This window comes from Capricornis sumatraensis, chromosome 1 (genome assembly GCF_032405125.1).
Source record: "Capricornis sumatraensis isolate serow.1 chromosome 1, serow.2, whole genome shotgun sequence".
In the NCBI taxonomy this organism is placed as follows: domain Eukaryota; kingdom Metazoa; phylum Chordata; class Mammalia; order Artiodactyla; family Bovidae; genus Capricornis; species Capricornis sumatraensis.
Window position 1 is genome coordinate 85,004,922 of NC_091069.1, and position 15,536 is coordinate 85,020,457.

Here is a 15,536-nt window from a genome sequence, read left to right on the forward strand (position 1 = left end):
TAAAGGAGAATATAACTGACTGCAAGTAAAGGAGTCAGTGATAGGAGATATGAAAAATAAAAGAGCCTGGACTTATTAGAACACATGGGTCGTGCTGAGAAATAACCAAGTAACCAATACACTTAATAACTGAATACTTTGTAGAACCAGACAAGCACTGATATCTATCATATTTCATTATTGCCAACTTGTTCACTGTTGGTTTTGAGTCATTTAATCTTTCAAAGAAGATAGCCAAAAATTCTAGTATTTAAAAGTTTTGCTTCAGGAATTCACTGGTGGTCCAGTGGTTAGGACTCTGCTGCACTCACAGCGAAGGACCTGGGTTCTACCCCTGGTCAGGGAACTAGAATCCCACAAGCCATGCAGTTCCTCTACCACAGACTCATTTAGAACCACTAATCTCTGATTAGAAGGAAAGTGGCTGTTACTTTGTCCATTCTCATCCAGTACATAACGTATAGTGCGGAAAAGGGATTAGAACTACTAACCTCTTGTCTATGCCTGTCCTCATTTCCGGCCCCTCTTCCTCCACCCCACACACCAAACTCCTAAAGTCTAGCCAATTCTAAGTATGCCAGCTTCACTACAGACCAATGGCTTCAAACATATGGCTGCTTTGCTTAGAACACCCTGCTATCTTACTCTACATATTAAGCTTCTGTTCATTTTTTGAGACTTACTTTAAACATATTTTAATCCATGATGCCTTTTTCTCTCCCAAAAGCTCAAGGCAGAGTTAGGCACACCTTGTTTGTGCTCTCATAGCGTCTTATGCATTAGTACTAATTAATACAGCACTTACCAAATCGTACTGTAGTAGCCCACATTCAAAGCTGTGAACTCCTTGAGGGAGGAACTGTGTATCTTGTTCATCTTTGTGTCTGCAGTACCTAAAGCAGTGCTTGGCATACAGCAGAGACTCAGTACATGTGTACTGAGTGAATGAACTCATATTCACACACTTTTTTCCCCCCACACATCATAGTCAGTACTTGAGAGGAAAAGGCAGACATAAGAGGAAAGGGAAAGAATAGCAGCAACAGCAGCAACAGTCAAAACCATAGATAATTAATTAAGCATCTACTTTTGTCAGGTCCTATTCTAAGTCTGTAGATAAATTAACTCATAATGTTTCACACAGCAACCCTGCTATCCTCATTTCCCAGATGAGTAAACCAAGGCACACAGAGGTTAAGCAACTTGTACAAGATCACAAAAATAGAAAGCAGCAGAGCTGGCTCCAGAACCTTTATTCTAGAACAGAAAGGAACTAAAAAGCCTGCTTTTCTGTTCATTCTCCTCCTCATCCATTGCACAGCCTGCAGTGATGCGGAAACAGGAACTCTACCTGGTTACCATAATTCTAGAAATACTGAAGACCAGAATATAAATTATATGCAGTCCTGTACTTGATAGGATTGCAGATCATTTCACATTTTCATGAGTAAGCCTATCCAAACAGTACCACCTCAGAATTACAAATCCTTATAACCTCTTGAGGGCCCCAAGAGATAATTATGCAGAAAATATGATCCTCTGAATTTAACATATTCCTCTTTTGCCAAAAATATGTGTCAAATGATGGCTTATTCTTAAAGTTCCATTAACAAAACCATGACATATGTCAAATAACATTATGGTTGGGAGATGGAAAATTGATTATTATTCTTATAAATCTATTAATTTTCTTAAACTTGGTCTCCCTTTCTCTTGATATTTACTTAGCCTGTTCTTTTTCATAGAGTGGAAATTTGTGCTTTAATTCTTCAGTTATGATGATTGAGATGGTACAGTGTAATATAATTACTGAAAAAGAAAAAAACTAGCCTTTTCCATTTTTATCCTTGAAATAATTTCATTATATCTTCCAGGTATTTATCTCACTAATATCCTGAAAACAGAAGAAGGCAACCCTGAGGTCCTAAAACGGCATGGAAAAGAGCTTATAAACTTTAGCAAAAGGAGGAAAGTAGCAGAAATAACAGGCGAGATCCAGCAGTACCAAAATCAGCCTTACTGTTTACGAGTAGAGTCAGATATCAAAGTAAGTTGAATTCTTTGAGGATACATATTTCTGATTAAGTTTATAACCACCTGATATGAGTCAGGTTTATTTCATAGAAGAGAAAAAGGAAAATAAAACTTTAAATAATTCCAGTTTTCTTGTGTTAAAATGTTTTAAGTTATTTTCATGACTTTTAAACTGAATTTAAATTATTTAACAATAATAATTCTTTGTATTTATTTTAGAGGTTTTTTGAAAACTTGAATCCAATGGGAAATAGCATGGAAAAAGAATTTACGGATTATCTTTTCAACAAATCCCTAGAAATAGAACCACGAAACCCTAAGCCTCTTCCAAGATTTGTAAGCATTCATATTATTTCCTTTACATTTAAATTTTTTTTGCAGTTGTTACCTACATCTATCTGGTGGTTTATAGTTTTCTATAAAGGCATTCAGGGAGGAAGTGCACGTGTGATGGATAAAAATAATGAATAAGTCCTTAATAAATACACTCAGGATTAGTCCACTTAGTTCCAAGTAAATGAACACTAACATTAATGTGAATAAAATCCTAATACGGTAGATGAAGAAGTTGGGCAAATGTACAAGTTTTTGTTTTGTTTTGACAAAGAAAAATGTTATTCATTATTTATTTTAAGGGCAGGAAATTTGACTGATTTATATCGATTCACTTATAGTAAATATATGTACTTAGAACTTTTTTGAAAGTAATGACATGAGAATTTTAACTATAAATCATTAGCTGTAAAAATAACAGGTTTGGCAAAAGATACTTTTTGGAGGGGGAAACAAAATTTCCATTCTTTCCTATTACTTGTAAGTGCCTGACCAAATTTATGTCCAGTATCATCATTTCACTGTTCTGAATATAATCTCTCTTATTCATAAGAAAGTCAGGAATCAAGAAGTAAACATAAATGGCTTCTAAGTAACCAAGATAAATTTCATACTGTCTGTGAACTAAAGCTTAATGAAGCTACTCTATAAGAAAATTTCTCAAGGACTAAAACAATTTCAAAAGACAGATTAAAAACAGAAAATTGAAAATAGCTATATAGTCTACTCCAGTGAAATACACTGACATCATTGAGAAACAATCACTCTAAGAAAAAAAAAGTCATAAAACTGGCATAAACAGGTGAGAACTCAAGCAATTTAATGCATTTATAAATAGTATTTACAAAATGCATTTATAAATAATCCTGATGGCATCACTGTATTACCACATAGTAAGGTATCTGAATGCAGAGTTCCAAAGAATAGTAAGGAGAGATAAGAAAGCCTTCCTCAGCGATCAATGCAAAGAAATAGCGGAAAACAACAGAATGGGAAAGACTAGAGATCTCTTCAAGAAAATTAGACATACCAAGGGAACATTTCATACAAAGATGGGCTCAATAAAGGACAGAAATGGTATGGACCTAACAGAAGCAGAAGATATTAAGAGGTGGCAGGAATACAAAGAAGAACTGTAGGTACAAAAAAGATCTTCACGACCCAGATAATCACGATGCTGTGAGCACTCACCTAGAGCCAGATGTCCTGGAATGTGAAGTCAAGTGGACCTTAGAAAGCATCACTACAAACAAAGCTAGTGGAGGTGACGGAACTCCATTTGAGCTATTTCAAATCCTGAAAGATGTTGCTGTGAAAGTGCTGTACTCAATATGCCAGCAAATTGGGAAAACTCAGCAGTGGCCACAGGACTGGAAAAGGTCAGTTTTCATTCCAATCCCAAGAAAGACAATGCCAAAGAATGCTCAAACTACCGCACAGTAGCACTCATCTCACATGCTAGTAAAGTAATGCTCAAAATTCTCCAAGCCAGGCTTCAGCAGTATGTGAACCGTGAACTTCCAGATGTTCAAGCTGGTTTTAGAAAAGGCAGAGGAACCAGAGATCAAATTGCCAGCATCCGTTGGATCATTGAAAAAGCAAGAGTTCCAGAAAAACATCTATTTCTGCTTTATTGACTATGCCAAAGACTTTGACTGTATGGATCACAATAAACTGGAAAATTCTTCAAGAGATGGGCATACCAGACCACCTGACCTGCCTCTTGAGAAACTTATATGCAGGTCAGGAAGCAACAGTTAAAACTGGACATGGAACAACAATCTGGTTGCAAATCATGAGAAACGCTGGGCTGGAAGAAGCACAAGCTGGAATCAAGATTGCCAGGGAAAATAACAATAACCTCAGATATGCAGATGACACCACCTTTATGGCCGAAAGTGAAGAGGAACTAAAAAGCCTCTTGATGAAAGTGAAAGAGGAGAGTGAAAAAGTTGGCTTAAAGCTCAACATTCAGAAAATGAAGATAGTGGCATCTGGTCCCATCACTTCATGGCAAATAGATACGGCAACAGTGGAAACAATGTCAGACTTTATTTTTTGGGGCTCCAAAATCACTGCAGATGGTGATCGCAGCCATGAAATTAAAAGATGCTTACTCCTTGGAAGGAAAGTTATGACCAACCTAGATAGCATATTGAAAAGTAGAGCTATTACTTTGCCAACAAAGGTCTGTCTAGTCAAGGCTCTGGTTTTTCCAGTGGTCATGTATGGATGTGAGAGTTGGATTGTGAAGAAGGCTGAGCTCCAAAGAATTGATGCTTTTGAACTGTGGTGTTGGAGAAGACTCTTGAGAGTCGCTTGAACTGCAAGGAGATCCAGCGAGTCCATCCTAAAGGAGATCAGTCCTGGGTGTTCATAGCAAGGTCTGATGCGAAAGCTGAAACTCCAATACTTTGGCCACCTCATGTGAAAAGTTGACTCATTGGAAAAGACCCTGATGCTGGGAGGGATTGGGGGCAGGAGGAGAAGGGGACGACAGAGGATGAGATGGCTGGATAGCATCACCGACTCGATGGACATGAGTTTGAGTGAACTCTGGGAGCTGGTGATGGACAGGGAGGCCTGGCATGCTGTGATTCATGGGGTCGCGAAGAGTCGGACACAACTGAGTGACTGAACTGAACTGAACTGAACTGAAGGTATCATAGTTCAAACCAACGGTCTGGCTTTCCTCCCAAGATTAAATTAGTTTTGCACAGTCCATTTTAAAAGCCAGAGAAATGTTCCCTGTATCTTAGAAAGATTTCCATCAGAAATATTGAAATAACAAATACTCTGGTATTTATAGGATTAAAATTCAGTTATTTAAAGAAATTCATTCCCTACTAATTTAGATAGCCATGGCTTTATGGAAATGGGGTGTTAACTCTTTAACTTGGATACTTTGATTTGAATCAGTATTAGTGGTTTATGGTTTTTCTGGATATTAATCGAATTCTACCAGGCATTTATAGAAAAACCTTCTTTTCCGTTAACGGTGTTGTAAGTATTGTGTTTCTTTTGATATATCTACAGCCAAAAAAATACAACTATCCCCTAAAATCTCCTGGTGTTCGTCCATCAAACCCAAGACCAGGTACTATGAGACATCCCACACCTCTGCAGCAAGAGCCAAGGAAAATTAGTTATAGCAGGATCCCTGAAAGTGAAACAGAAAGTACAGCATCTGCACCAAATTCTCCAAGAACACCGTTAACACCTCCTCCTGCTTCTGGTGCTTCTAGTACCACAGATGTTTGCAGCGTATTTGATTCTGATCATTCAAGCCCTTTTCACTCAAGTAGGTGTTCACGTTTTAAGTGCTTTAAGTAACTGTTCGTACTACAGGTAAAAAAGAACCTGTGTGTATATATATATATATATATATTTTTTTTTTTTTTTGGTAAATTTGTAGATAAACCATATATCATTTCCAAATATATTATTATCAAAGCATAAAGTAAATTAGAACAGCCCTCTTTAAATGTATTACACTTTACTGATAGGCCTGGTGATTAAGTTGGTAATTGAAATTTCATTTGAGCATTTGTTTTCAATTGGCGAATTTTAAAATGCCTCTCTGACTTCTAGAGGAAAGGAAGATAACTGCTAAAACTGCATGGACTAATCAATCTGATGCTTTAAATGTTTCCTCCAAAATTATATTTGAAACTGCTCACTACTTGATTTCTTTCTCACCAAATCCTGTAGTTTCTAATTTTACAGTGTATCTAATTCACACTTCTACTTAACCCTTGTTCAGTCGACAGCATCCTAATAAACTCCTGTGGTTTCAAGCCCAGCCATACAACTCACAGATTGCACACTGTTGCTCATCCTTTCCTATTTGTAAATCAGTGCTGTCCAATAGAAATATTTATAATATGAGCCCCATATGAGACTTTTAAATGTTCTTTCTACATTTTTAAAATGCAAAAATTAAGTGAAATTAATTTCGATAATGTTTTATTTAACCCAGTATATATAAAATGTTGTCATTTAAACATGAAATCAGTATAAAAATTTACTGAGATATTTTACAATCTCAGTTTTTGTCCTAAATCTTCAAAATGCAATATGTATTTTATACTTACCACAGATCTCAATTTGAACTAGCCACATTCAAGCACTTAATAACCACATGTGGCTAATGGGTACCAAATTGTACAGCCCAGCCTAGCCCTTTGAGAGGCTACCTTCACTGTTGCCATTAATTTTTAAAATCAATTTCATATTGAGCTTTAAAGCTCTACTAAGATCTCAGAACCTTTTTTCATTTATTCATTTTTAAATTAGAATTTGAATGCAGTTGCTTTTAACCCTTTCACAACCACTTCCACATGTTCTTTCCACTGGCTGTCTTAGCTCATTGTATAGTTCAAGTTCTCCCCTAATATTAGATGTAATAAAATCCGATATTGAGAGGCATCCTGACATTGTTGGGGAGGTAGTTAAGCACTGACATTGGAGTCCTAACTACTAGTTTGTCATCTCAGTCTGCTAGTGAGCCTTCTGATTTTAGATAAAACAGTTTTTTGGTGCCTTCTGTGGATTAAACTAGATTTTTAAGATTTTTTCCAACTCAGAAAATCTGTTTTAAAAAAAAATTATGGCGTTCTATTATTTTGAGATTTGGTCCAGAATACTACTTATTTATTCCTGTATTGAATATATATTTGTAGTTATCCACCAGTTTGTCTTATCTTTTCTACCACATAAACTGTGTTTGTTTTAAGAATTACTACATCTTGGCTTTATTTGGCTACTGAAGATTACAAAGTCATGTTATGTTACTAGTAGGCTGTCAGATATTTTTTATAAGTTCAAGTAAAACCAGGTAAAATATTACCGTTTTCCCAACTTGCCAATCTCCTAAATTAAGTAATAAAATAAAACCAGCACTTTTTACAGTATACCTGACTTAAAATTATTATTTATTATGACCCATTTAACTGTTTGAAGAGGTTTTTTCCTCGAGCAGATGACTATGATATGTGTTATAAAGATTCCCACATGAGTGAATTATTGAAATCACCTGAAAGCCACCGACTGCAAATTCTGCTTTTCTTATTTAAGTAGCTAAAAATGAAAGATGTGGAGAAACAGGAGATACATATTACATTCCCTACTAGTGCTGAATCTTTAAATGATTAGTCAAACAGGGGAAAAGAGTCATTTTGGAATGCAATGCTCTGGATCATTGTTTTCTCATATGTGGCAGTGGAATAATATTAACTTAAAATAGCTGGACAAGCAAAGAAACCACTGTAGCAGGAATTAGGCTTTGTAATCTTATCCCTGAGGATTTTTTCAGTTTCTCTTTCTCTGTGATAAAAGGAAACACCTGTTAAAAATTGAAAATAACAGATTTTGAAATTAAGAAAGCCAGTATAATATAAAACCATCTGTAGACTCAGTTAATCCCCTCCTTAAAGCTCACCTAAGGATATTAAAGGTCCTTATCTGCTTTTGACCCCACTCTGCTTAACAGATCTGCTAGTGTTAATGGGGAGAGGGCCCAGCGGTCACCAGCGCATCCAACTTGGTACTCATTGTGTTGCCGCTACACCAAATACCTACTTCCTTGCTGTCCTCAGGGCCTGGCAGGAAAGAGCTGCTGTACCTACATTTTTAAGTCATCTGGACATATTCCACTCAGTACGAAGAGGCAGAAAGGCACTGCAAAGCAAAGACATTGCTTAAGGTTTTCAAAAGGCGAAATTTGACTAGAATTTTTTGATCAGTTATACTAGTTGTTTTGCTTTTTTTTAGTTTTTTTTTTCCCCAAAATAATTTACTTTAAAAACAAAGATTAATTTCTTCAGCCAATATCTGTCAATATCCCATTTCTTGCTAAATAAGCTTGGACACATCTTCTCTGGTAAGGCTTGCAATCTTACTGAGAGATTTAAAAAAATAATCATAATAAAAGAAACTCATAGTTAAATGCTTAGCCAGGGTTAAATGCTTTGATTCTGTCTGTACTATGATTTTTTTTCATCTCTCAGTAAGATTGCAGAGACGATGAATAAGTTTTAGTTTACTGACAAAATGCTAAATGAGCGACGATATAAGTGCAATAGAAGTTCACAGGAAGATGACCACAGAATGGGCAGGAATGGTCACAGAAAACTTTGTGGTGAAGACAGAGAGGGAAGGAAACTGGCCTCCTACCTAGTGCTGCTATACATATCCTCACATTCAGAGCCCTGCTCCACACCTTGCCCTTACCAGGTCCATCTCTCAGGTGATGATGACAGTGGCCAGGAAAAGGGAAAGACCACCAGCTTTGTATCTGTGGCTCTAGCATGGAGAGAGGAGGATGAAGTGCTCTTGATACATTGCTGTTGAAGGTTGCCTGATGATAAAAGGGAGCCATGGGTCTGGCCTGGTCTGTGTGCTAGAGATGAGCTTTACCCCATCCCTTAGTAGGGAAAGCTTTAACAAGAAAAGATACATTTTAAGCTGGAATGCAAAGCTTTTCTTTGTAGCAGATTGTTGTAGGTGACTAGTTTCTGATCTCATACATTTGCATTTAACAGGCTTTTGTGAATTTAAGAAATTATCCATGATTTATATAATTTTTTCTATAGGAAAATGCTTATTTTTATTCTCAGAATGACTCAAATATAAACTGAAGGTTATCGTCCAACAGTGGTTTCAACCCTGACTGAAAGTTATAATCCCCTGGAGAGCTTTAAAAAAATACCTATATGCTCAGTCCATGCTTGTATTAGACCAGCACTGGCATGTGGGCATCAGTATTTTTAAAAACCTTCCAGCAGGGCCTAATGTGCAGCCACAATGGAGAAACCACAGATCTGTTCTCTGGGATTTGTACTTAACCAGCTGATGCTACTTTTTGATTAACTGGATTTCAGCACTAAGTCACTGTCAGTAAATTTGTTCAGTACCCAGCTAACAAGAATTCCTAGTATATATTTCTTGAGATATATAATGTATAATTCTCAAAGAATTTTTTATAGCATTTTCCAGGCAGTAAGACTAAGCAATTAGTTTGAAGTGACAAATCAGAAAAGTGCCCCAAGTTTACACATAAATCTAAGCCTTTGCTGTATATACATTAGACCAAAGCCCAGCCTACAGCTGTGTGCACAAGTATGTATGTGGAGGTATAATCATTCTTTCTAAAAGCCTGCAGTTGGCAGCTACCGACTTAGCTTATGTTTTGATTTTACTCCTATATTGTACTAAGTATACAACCATGTTCTTGACACTTATCTCCAAAAAGCATACTTATTTCCTTTCCAAAAAAGTGGAAAATACATAAGTAGGAAGCACTGGAGCAGATACTCCCTGTAAACCCCTGTTATGTTAGTGAAGAAAACCTCATTTGTAGTGAAGAGAATCTTTGACACAGCAGTAGTATTATTTAACGTCAAAAGTATAAAAGTGAATTTTAATCTTTTGAGAGCTAACTTATTAGGATTCGCTGGACTGCTACCCTCAGTAACGTAGCCTCCAAATAAATATCAGTACATATGGAAAGGAGGTAGTAGGCTGTGTTATTTAAAATCAGGGCTGTCTGGGAAACAAAAACACTGTATCTGTATAAGCAGTCAAATTAATGGTTCTGCCAGCTAAACCTAGGACCTAAAATTATACTTGTTCTGACCAAAGAAGCTAGAAAAAGCAACAGCCCTAATCGTTTGAGTGATTGTTGTGCAAAAATGAGAGAGAGAAACCTGAATTAATCAGCTCAGCCTTATGCTGGAGTTACGGCTTTAGCCTCTTAGATATGATCTGTTCAGTATGTTGGTGATATGAGGCAGTGTAACCTAAACGACTGTATTGATTTAGAACCAGTATAGATCCTCTAGCTTTTGTCTGTTTTTCTACTTTAATGCTCTCAGGGCTTTGCATTTTATAATTTTCAATTTTTTTCTTAAAAGAATTAGTACTGTTGAAATTAGATATTCAAAAATTATCAGTTTCCTGTATAAATAATGTGTCTAAGCACCAAAAGTGTTTAATGATATTTTAAGTGTTTAAAAATATAGAAGGAGAAAAGCTATATCACTTTCAGCTTGTTGTTATTTCCAAAGCTATAGTTATTTTGTGATGAACACATGCCCTAAGAACATTTTCTAAGGTATATATATATACTGATAATAATAGTGATGGTATTTTTATAACATAAATTCATTATTTACTACTTATTTTCACAAGTTTGGGTTTTAAAAATAATCCTTAGTGAATGACATATTTCTGTATGTCCAACTGAATTCTTTGCTCAAATTGGGTTTATACAGTTTTTGGAAGTCTTCCATTAAAATAGAAGGATATTGTAGTTTTCTCATGAATGCTTTTTCATTTAATTATTATGATATCAAATAGTGAATCTAAAATGAATCTTCAAAATTCCCAATGATATTAATGCAATTCTTTTTCTCAAAAGTAAGTAGTAATGAGCTTTTGCTAAACTGTTCTATCATTCTTTAAAACTAGAATGACAGAAATAACATTTCTATTATAAATAAATTTTTACAGATGAGTTAAATATATTTCTGAAAGAAAAAAATCTACTTTTTCTTGTTTCCTTTCACAGGCAGCGATACCGTCTTTATCCAAGTTACACTGCCCCATGGCCCAAGTTAGTATATTTGGTTTAAGACTCATAATTTTTGCTTTGGCTTTAAAAATTAAACCAAATGTAACCTTTCCTGCTAAAACTCGTCTTGGGTCTGGCAGCACTGGTTCCTTGCTTTGCAGCATCTTAGAAGTGAGGCCTTCACTTGTACTATCTTTTGATCATAAATGATTTGCTTAAACTTATATAATTCTCATGCTTTTTGTAAAACCTTTCTTCTCTTTTGAAACAACATTATTATATGGGTGGCTTCCACATTTAACCATTTCTCATTTCCAACTCTGGAGTTCTAATGCCCAACTTAAAAAAAAAAAGCAAGAGCATGCATGCGCATATGAGAATGTTGGCAGCTACATGCAGTGTCTTAAGTCACACAGTACACTTAGGCTGGGGACAGCACAGGCTGTAGGCAAATGACTTATTTGACTTTAGAACAGCTGTCTTATCACTGTGACTATCTGTATTATACAACCTAAATATTCATCACTGACAAGCAAAATAAAGTTCCAGTGTAGGTATTTGTTTTTAAAGTACTAACAACTCACCAACTATCCCATAAATTTTAAGCCAATAGATTGTTTTTTGCTGTCCTTCATACAAATGATTTCAGAATGTATGCAATGGAAAATAGTGTTATAAGCTAACTTACAAAGTTTCATAAGAAGAAAGGTAGGTGATCAGAATGTTGCTCATTTAAATTATATCAATACACAAAGTACTCTAAGGTCTATCTTGTTATAACATTTAATTGACAAAATTTAAACTGTCAGTGTTTAAAGGAAAGAAAACCTGCCAAATACAATTTTGAATGATCATTTAAATGTTTTTTCACATCTTTTTCATTGTGCTGATGTACAGGTTAACTTACATTAATGTTTTTCAAAGTGTAGTTATTTATATGCCTATATTAAGCCCTTATCATAAATGTTTGTAAGATAGGTTACAATTAGAGGCTTTTACTTACCTTTTTAGTGCCAGTTCATCAGTTTACTCCTAAATCAGGTTCACTAGATTCTAGTGTAATTTCTGTTTTTATTATCAGCATAGTCTCAGTCATTTTAAATGTGTTCATCACAATGAAAAATTTTGGATTAGAATGTGATGAACCTGACTTTGCTTCCCCACCAAGGAGAGCTGATACCTAAGCAAACTGAAGAGATCCCTCCCCAGGACAGGATGGCAGGGAGAGACATTGGAGAGAGTGGTTAAGAACAGAAAGTATTCCCAAAGACTATCCAGTGAAGGCAAGGAAATTCCATACTACTACAGTCGGGGTGGGGGCGGGGTGGGAAATGAGCCCATCATAAAAGGTTAACAAAAATTACCATTCCAAAAGTTTTTAATAGTTTGCTCTCTCCCAGAAAATTCCAGTAATAGATTAACAATGGAAATGTTACTTTCTTCAAGAAGTGTAACAACAGAATAACTTAGACAGCTTTTTCTCTGAAAACTCTGCTGAGAAATTTCTGCATGCTTTTATAGCAGTTTGCTTTAATAAAGGAAGTACTGTTGGGTGTTGCTTTATTGTACTGCTTTTGATACTTCTGTACATTTCTTTCAATAAATATAAGCAGGATTGATGATATAAAATTCCTGTGAACTTTTCAAAATTGTACCATCCTACAGGATCTGCTTCAGTATCATCTATAAGTTTAACCAAGAGCACTGATGAAGTGCCTGTCCCCCCTCCTGTTCCTCCACGAAGACGGCCAGAGTCTGCCCCAGCAGAATCTTCGCCATCTAAGGTAAAGTAGAACATCTGGTTATCTGGAGACTGGAATCATTGCAGTTCCATTATAATCAAGTGCTCATCTCTCATTGAGTTCTAACGGAATGAGGTTAATACTCAGGGTACTGGGGCTTAATAGAGTTTAAACCAGAATTAAGTATGGGTTTACCATTCAGTAATGTTTATTTCCTTTCTTCTGAAAGCAGTTTTCTGGTAGGTTTTCAAAATACTTATAAATCTAAATATGGGTACTGTCAAAAAAAAAACCCCACAAGTTTAACCTGTAATTTAAGAGTAATGTAGTCTCAAGCAGTTCTTTAAAAAGATAGAAAGAGATCTGAAGCTGTATATGAAGGCATGTTTTAAATGAAACTGTATCTCAGTGCTAAATGTTACATATCTAAGCCTGTAACAGGTGAATTTGACAGCCTTTTAAGTGGGATTTTCATGAAAATTCCAGGTCAGAAGAGACCTTAACAGCTCATAATAGCTATTTATTTCCTACCTGTTTAAATTTCTTTCTTTGCCAACTGTTAACATGATTCGGTGGTATCAAAGTGTCCAGAGAGCAGAGCACCTAGGCAGGGGAAAACTCTTTGCAGAATACCATGAAATGCTATTATAGTAAATTTAACATTATAAAATTGATAGGTAACATGCTAAATTGAAATGATCTTATATTAGATTGAGTGATAGGTAAGCAACAGCAAACAAAATTTTGAGAAGAATAAAAACTTAACATTGAAGGAAAAATACTTTTTTTAATGGATGAACTGCCATAACCTCCCATTTAAAGCATATGGCAAAACTCCCTGATCCACACCTAGAGTTCTTCCAATAACGTATTTGAAAACCCAGCTTAATTCTCAGTATATTCATGGTGCTACATATGTTGTTAATAAATGTCTTTTTTTCCCCATTTATGTTAGATGATGTCTAAGCATTTGGACAGCCCCCCAGCAATTCCTCCTAGGCAACCCACATCAAAAGCCTATTCACCACGGTATTCACTATCAGACCGGACCTCTATATCAGACCCTCCTGAGAGCCCTCCCTTATTACCTCCACGAGAACCCGTGAGGACACCTGATGTTTTCTCAAGTTCACCACTACATCTCCAACCTCCCCCTTTGGGCAAAAAAAGTGACCATAGTAATGCCTTCTTCCCAAACAGCCCCTCCCCCTTTACACCACCTCCTCCTCAAACACCTTCTCCTCATGGAACAAGAAGGCATCTGCCATCGCCACCATTGACACAAGAAGTGGACCTCCATTCCATTGCTGGGCCGCCTGTTCCTCCACGACAAAGCACTTCTCAGCATATCCCTAAACTCCCTCCAAAAACTTACAAGAGGGAGCACACCCACCCGTCCGTGCACAGAGATGGACCACCACTGTTGGAGAATGCCCATTCTTCCTGAGTTCCTCTGGATCAGGATGTACGTTTTCCTAGCCCCAGATCCATTGCTGGCGATGGATGCGCTGAACGTGCCAGCACTGAGGAGTTAAAATGAAAACTCCAAACACTAACGACTCTACTTCAAGATGCAGTCATAAGACAATGAATTTTAACATGGACATAATTATAAAGTGAATATGGAAAGGTTGATCTAGAGGAAGTGGACAACTGATTTCACCGGAAAATCAAGTAAAGGAACCTTTTGCCAGCCAGTAAGCAGGAGTCCTCTTTTTGTGAAGTGATCTTTATCATTAAAGGGATGGAAAACAGTCTAGTATCCAGCAGGCCCACATGATGACAGTTTTTGTAATTCAAAATATTATGCACTTTTTAAAAAGAAATCTTAAACAGGGATCTTCAAATCCTCCTTTGTTTTCCTTTGCTTTTACTCGTCCTACTTTAGAATATTTTCTTAAAAATCATTCAGAGGACTGTGAGGAAAGGCTGTGGTACCTGCCCTTGTTGGAATCAAGGCCCAGCACCATACTGCAGTCCTGTTTACAGATTATTACAGTGAATTGAATGGGTACCGAGGCTTCACCAAAGAGGTACTTTTTTTTTTTTTTTAAGAATAATTATGCCAATTTTAAGAGCATCGCCCTACCCACCGTCCCTACACAAACAGAATGTGGTGGTGTTGCCTTCAAATGAAGTTTTGTGTCATTAACAATGACAGAAGAACTCTTCTAAAAATGTAACTGTCAAGCATATGATTTACATTTAGGAGACTGTTAATCTTTATGCTAGATTGTCATTTCCCCCCTTTTCCCACAGAAGTTTACTGGTAATCCATGTCATGGCTTGTAGCTGTCCCTCTAACCATACTGTGGAAGTGCAGTCACCCGGTGGGAAAGGAGCACTTGCTGGGTGTCGCTGACACCGGTCATGTTTGACTAATAGTTGAGTGATCAGCATATCTAGAATTACCTTGCATTGCCTAAATCATGTGTATATAGTGAATGTTATATAATATACCTGGCAGGTCTGTTTTAATTTAATTGAATAAAGATACAAATACTTTGTTTGGCTGGCATATATTAAATTATTATATGGAGAAAATGGTTGATTCTTATTTCTTTCAGTTGAAACACACACACACACAACACTAAGCATAAAAGCACGTATTGTGGTACGCCTTGGTTTCTAGTTCTGGATGTGTGTATTCCTCTTAAAAGAATGGTCTAAAGTTGCAGTTCAGCATGTAGGAAAATATTTGGTTAGAATAGGATGGGTATCTTTTAAGCAGAGCTTTGTAAGGTTTTTAATTTCCTAGGTAACATGTATTACAGTTTGTTAAAGTTTATATTAAACATTCTACCTTGCCTGAGGTCTTTGCTCTATCAGAACTATTCGTAATAGAACATCTACCT

General features: G+C 36.3%; 1 protein-coding gene across 2 annotated transcripts in view; it reads left to right on the forward strand.

Moving 5' to 3' along the window:
- The window catches only part of SOS1 (SOS Ras/Rac guanine nucleotide exchange factor 1), a 127,860-nt gene extending 112,616 nt beyond the window's left edge, over window positions 1-15,244 (forward strand). The window contains exons 18-23 of one of the 2 annotated variants that reach the window (XM_068964664.1): window positions 1,875-2,047; window positions 2,254-2,370; window positions 5,404-5,668; window positions 10,937-10,981; window positions 12,605-12,723; window positions 13,637-15,244. In XM_068964664.1, coding sequence (XP_068820765.1) covers window positions 1,875-2,047; window positions 2,254-2,370; window positions 5,404-5,668; window positions 10,937-10,981; window positions 12,605-12,723; window positions 13,637-14,128 — 1,211 coding nt within the window. In that variant the 3' untranslated portion in view covers window positions 14,129-15,244. The remainder of the gene's footprint in view (window positions 1-1,874; window positions 2,048-2,253; window positions 2,371-5,403; window positions 5,669-10,936; window positions 10,982-12,604; window positions 12,724-13,636) is intronic. The other variant, XM_068964673.1, reaches the window with a different exon arrangement.
- Window positions 15,245-15,536: the final 292 nt, after the last annotated feature.